At 41.7% G+C, this 6000-nt stretch overlaps 1 protein-coding gene across 1 annotated transcript in view; it reads left to right on the top strand.

The window, feature by feature from the left end:
- The first annotated feature begins 1089 nt into the window (after window positions 1-1089).
- Dach2 (dachshund family transcription factor 2) overlaps window positions 1090-6000 on the top strand; it is a 483871-nt gene continuing 478960 nt past the window's right edge. Inside the window, exon 1 of the mRNA XM_035449724.1 lies at window positions 1090-1598. Coding sequence (XP_035305615.1) covers window positions 1090-1598 — 509 coding nt within the window. The remainder of the gene's footprint in view (window positions 1599-6000) is intronic.

Here is a 6000-nt window from a genome sequence, read left to right as displayed (position 1 = left end):
GCATACACACACACACACACACACACACACACACACACACACACACACACACACACACACACACACACACACACACACACACACACACACACACACACACACACACACACACACACACACACACACACACACACACACACACACACACACACACACACACCACAGAACCCTTGTCTGCTTCGGGACAGTGGCGGAAGTGCAGTAAAACAATCTTCCCATCTGCCACAGAGGCTCCCCACCGCGCTTCCTGAACGCCCTTGAGTAGGAGCACATTGGCTCCCAGCAACTCTGATGCGAGTGCGAGAACTCTGGGAAGCGGTCCTGTGGGCTCTGGGTAAGAAAGAAATTACAGCCAGTGAGCTTAGGCGGCTGGCAGGAAGGCTGAGTTGTTCCCTAGTGAATTCACCGGACTCTCCTGGATGTTAAGAGGAGCCACCTCTTCGCCCCGCTGAGTTTGGGAGAAACGTGCACGTGGAATTAGAGCTAAGTCACTTGCCTCCAGCGAACTCGGTGCAGGATGGCTGGGGGTGTGGGGTGAAGGAGCCGCGTTCGCGAGTCCCGCTGGTGTCCCCAACAAGCCTCCACTTCTGAGAAGAATGCTTGGAAGCCTCGTCCCCCTCCAAGACCTCCCTGCATGACAATCAGCCTCGACTCTAGTGGCCAGGCGGCTGGCGAAGGCGCGACACCGCCCCCTTCTTGTGCTCCACCTCCATTCACCGAAAGCCCCTCACGGCCTCAGGTAGACCGAGGCCGGCGGGGGAGTCTCCACCCCTCGCTGGCGGCAGCCATTCGGAGCACGCGGGCGCCGAGGGGGTGGGGCCCATTGGCTGGGGGGCGCTGCCAGTCTCGGGAGGGGGTGTGGTGGGGGTGGGCTCTCGGGCCGCCGCGGGTCGAGGCTGCTCACTGTGTGTGGGGTGGTGGATGAGCTGGAGCCGCAGCCAGCCTGCTTCAGACTTGCAAACTGTTCTGAGAGTGGGAGCGACTGAGAAAGAGAGAGAGATACAGAATCAGTGAGTGAGTGCGAGGGTACCTAGAGGAGTCAGGGCGAGAAAGACAAGTCCCTAAGAGCCAGCTCGAGACAGAGTGACCATGGCTGTCTCCGCACCTCCGGTGATCTCTGCAACTTCCAGCAGCGCCGGCGTCCCGGGGGGTTTATTCCGGGCTGAACCTCTGTATTCGTCTCCGGGAGAGCCCCCGCGTCTAACCCCTAATCTGATCAACAGTTTCATGGCCAATAACCACAGCGGCAGTGTCGGGGGTGGCGGGATTGGTGGTGGCAACAGTGGCAGCAGCAACAGCAACACTAACGAGTGCCGGATGGTCGACATGCACGGAGTGAAGGTGGCTTCTTTCCTGATGGACGGCCAGGAACTGATCTGCCTGCCGCAAGTCTTTGATCTTTTCCTCAAGCACCTGGTGGGAGGGTTGCACACGGTGTACACTAAACTGAAGAGACTGGACATATCCCCCGTGGTGTGTACTGTGGAGCAAGTTCGAATCCTTCGCGGGCTGGGGGCCATCCAGCCAGGAGTGAACCGCTGCAAGCTCATCACCAGGAAAGACTTCGAAACTTTGTTCACCGATTGCACAAACGCCAGGTGAGACAATCGCTTCTTGACTCTCTCGCTTCTTACCCCTTTGTCATCTTCTGCATGTCTTATCACCCTTATCTCCAACTTTGTCTATAGAGCCTGAGTCCTGCTTCTTTGCACTGTTATCGGCAGGGTAAAGAGAATTAGAAGGGCTCACTAATTGACAGTCCTTTTTAGGCTGTGCTCAGTGGAAGGGCTCCAGTCTGAAAGAGTCCCGCACAAACTTCAGTTGCAATCCTCCACTCAAACTTTACAGCCTTTCACCTATATCTTGCATGGCTTTTTGGCTGCTTGTGGTAGTTATTTTCTTTGATTTCCTTTCCTGCTCTTTTGTGGCCATACGGGTCGGATAGTTTTTCTTCTGAACACGGACGCTAAGGGCTTTCTTGGGGTTGGGGTTGGAGGCTAGCTGAGCTGTAACCTGGGCTCCTAAGCTGGCAACTGAGAAAACAGAATTTAGGGGATACAGGGGGACGGAAATCTAGAATCCATCCCAGAGGGTGATTCGATCCCCATCCTGTATGTTTGTTGTGAGAGTGTATGGAATGTGTGTGCTATGATGGTGGAGGGGTGTGTGTGGGTGTTTGCGTGTGTGTGTGTGTGTGTGTGTGTGTGTGTGTGTGTGTGCACGCGTGTGTGTGTGCGCGTGTGTGCGTGTGCGCGCTCACGCGTGTGCACGCGCCCTCTTATAGAAGTGCCTTTAGTAAGGACATATGCTCATGCCTGCTGTGCAAAGCTCCCTGGTGCATGGTAAAGTAGATGAGTCCTATTTTAAAAAAAAATGACCAGGACAGATGCCATTTTCCTAGAATCCTCCCTTTTAGGCCACCTGCAGAGGTTAATCTGGGCATGCATGAAATGCTGGAACTAAGGCTAGGGTGGAGCTTGGTGTAGAAGTTAGTGGGCTTTTTTTTTTGTTTTGAGAAGATGCACCAGCTCATCCACCCCAGACAAACCAGTTGGAAGGACCCCATTTCTCCTAAGAAAGGATTATTTAAACAATAGCCAGCTTCCCAGGTCATAAGTATACCCCCCTCGGTATCACAGTTTAGAAGTACGTGGGAGACTAAGTGTTTATTTGCACTCTGAAGCAACTTATGTTTATGTTTTGAATAAAAAGTAAAAGAAACTACTCTGAGAATTTTTGGACATTCAAAAATATAAGTTAGGCTTCTTAGTGTTTATTCCATCTCCTGTCTGGAAATGTCTCAGGAAATACATGAGATTAGTATACAAATGAAGAAATCACAATTCCTGGATGAAAAGGGAGCAAAGAGCTTTGCTGGAAAGCAGCAACATAGTTTATCATTTTATAAAGAACTTCTGCTGAGGTCTAGTCTCACAATACGACTTTAAATGATGATGTTTCTGGGTCTGTGGACTGAAATTACAACTACATTGTCATTTCTGTTGTAAAATCTAAATTGCTATCTTTAGCGGAAATGTGCTGATAACTTCTAGGCAAACTGTTGCTTAGTAGTACAATAAATAACATAGTGCTAGAAAACTTACAAGAGTACCCTTTCTTGTTCCTCTGAGCAATGTTCTTCTGTGTTCAGGCAACTGAACAGAAACTAGTTCATATGGAAACTCCTACCTGATTCACGTGTAAGGCTTACAAACCTGGCTTCTAAAATGAACTTTTCTTCAGGGATAAGATGGACTGTTCTAAAAATGAGCATTTTCTTAATGGTTTTAAAATACAATGGGTAAGCGTCCTTCATGGGTTTTAAAAATAGAAATATTTTATAGAAAATAGAAAATTTTCATTTTGACTACAAAGAAAATTACTAACAGAAAAACTCAAGAGAGTTACTAGAACTTCTGATGGAGGCCATGTGATTCATTTACTGATATACAGATACCCTCAGGTGAAAAATAATTTCAGACAGGAAAAGCCATGTTCATCTGTTCTCTTTCTTCTTCTTCACACACTCTCTCTCTGTTTCCTCCTTCCCTTTACTTCTCCCCTTCCCTCTCCCCCAAATGGTCATTCCTAAAGTGGAAATTTTTATAAAGGGATTCCTTTTTCTTTGTGAATAATTGATTCTCTCATTCTTGAGAAATATTTATGAGTTGCATTCTAAAAGTAAAGAGGATGTCATTTTATTGTGATTTTGATTGTTTCTATGAATAAAAACTTTTCTTAAATTTTAATGAGAGACACCAAAGAAGAAAATGATAAATTACTTAGTATCTGAGACAGGTCATTCTATACTATTTTGGGACTCTGTTATAATATGTTTTTGGTTACTGTTTTAATCTGATTAAGCTTTATTTATTCATTATAATTTTCATAGATAACATTTTTCTTGATTTTATATAAAAGTGTGACAGAAAAGTATTAAATATGAAGAAATAGATTTGTGAGATGATGCATTGTCCATTCTATTTCATTTTATATGTTTTGAACAATTGTCTTGCAAGTATTGACATATATAATTGTAAAATTTATGAAGCATTTTATGAATACAACACATAAAGGAGATGAGGAAAACTATTAGACAGAAGTACACATAACATATACATTGTATTTTTGGTAGAAAAAAGTGCAATTACTAGGAAGAATCTAACTAAAGGTAAAATAATATTAGCAAATTTTACTGATTCGAATACCCTCATAAATATGTTAATAAAATTACAAAATTTGATGTTTATGAAAAAGGTTTCATGACTGTAGCTAACATTGTTCACAAGATCTATTATTTTAAATGAAATCTGAAGTTAGTGTTTAGGTCTATAATATTTCTGTGACTTTAATTCAGTAAAAAGAGAAGTGAGGGTTATAAACAGATACTAGATTAAGGATGATAGTGTAATGTAGGTGAGACACAAGGTCAGTAAGAGAAGAGAAATGCAGTAAAAGAGCAGAATTATGTCACAAGGAGGGGAAGATGGAGGGGAAGATCATATAAACATACCCAAGAAGATGAGTGATGTTCCCAACGTAGACTTGCCTAAAGAGGATTGTTACCAGGATTCACGTCTTTACCTCTTTTAGCTAAAGGTGAGGGAGGGGGAGGAGATTACAAGGGAAAAAGTGCACATTCAGTTCAGTTGAAACTCATTCTGTTGGATACAGTTTCATAAGATACTGCTGAAGGCCTATTACTGTAATGGTGCTTTTGGCTATTTTTTTTTCCTGGATGATAGACATACTCCTTCTTTGTCAAATATGTGGTGACAAGTACGTGTCCTGACTAGAATGTTTTAATTGGTACTTTTCTCTCTGTTATCTCATATAAAATTGATCATTTCAAAGTTCTTATTTTCAGAAATCCTAATATATTGTGTTGAAGTAGCTTTTTGATATGGTCCAGTGAAACTCACACATGAGTGATCATTATGTACATTTATATGTAATCATTTTTGATAGTATTAATAGTCATGATAAGAACTCAACCAGTGTCATTTGTTTTAGTCAGTTATTGAAACATTAAAAGTTTCTCAGAAAACTTATGAAATTATGTTCATGTCAACTACTAGAGAATAGTACAACATAATTCCTGATCATTTATTATTCTATTAGGCAAGTTGAGCTTTATATCATTGCAATGACGCCTTTCAAAAAAACTGTACATTTCACTTCATGTTCTTTTACTTGAAACTTAATAATGAAGACATTATTTTGATGATTATTCAGAAAATGATGATTCAAAGATCCCCAATCATTGAAAACATCTTCTTTTAGATTTTGAAGACATTTTTTGTTTCATTGCTTTACAGGAAAACTTGGAGATTTTAATGCCAGAGATGGGCAAATTCAGACAGCGTATGTCTAAGATCTTCACTCTTTGTGTGCTGGATCTCCCTTACTGCATTGTCCCAAGTACATGAGCAGTCAGTCACACACTAAATGACAAATTGGTCTTACTAAATATGCAAACAGACCAACACATTTCAGTGCTATCTCTTTTTAACCTACTTGCCCACATAAAAGTAACATTGTCATTTCCAGGATCAGCATTTTGTTTCATTTGGGGAGCAATTAATTAAATTTTATTCAGTCATAAGTATAGTTAAATAGCTGACTGTAGAAGCAAGAGTGTGATTAAGAAAATCTTGTAATAATTATTTGGAGACATGATTTGACATTATTCCAACACAAATTTGTTTTTTACAATTAAAATTCACAGTGGTTCACTTATATTTTATTTGACAGTATATAAACAGAACGTATGGTGTTTTGATGTTGGAATAACTTTGTGTGAATTTAGTGGCACTTACACTATTTAAACTATTTTCAAATACTAGAAAGATGGTTTTGTAAGTACTCAACGAATTTGGCTGTGCATTCAAGCTTGAGGCATCTTTCAGAGTTCATGATCCATACAGAGTAATGTAGTTTGCTGTAAAACTGTTGCTTTGAATTTACAGTACAATTAAGCTTCATCAAGTTTTTAAGAAG

Source organism: Cricetulus griseus, chromosome X (assembly GCF_003668045.3).
Source record: "Cricetulus griseus strain 17A/GY chromosome X, alternate assembly CriGri-PICRH-1.0, whole genome shotgun sequence".
NCBI classification, from domain to species: domain Eukaryota; kingdom Metazoa; phylum Chordata; class Mammalia; order Rodentia; family Cricetidae; genus Cricetulus; species Cricetulus griseus.
This window is presented reverse-complemented; position numbering and strand designations above follow the sequence as displayed.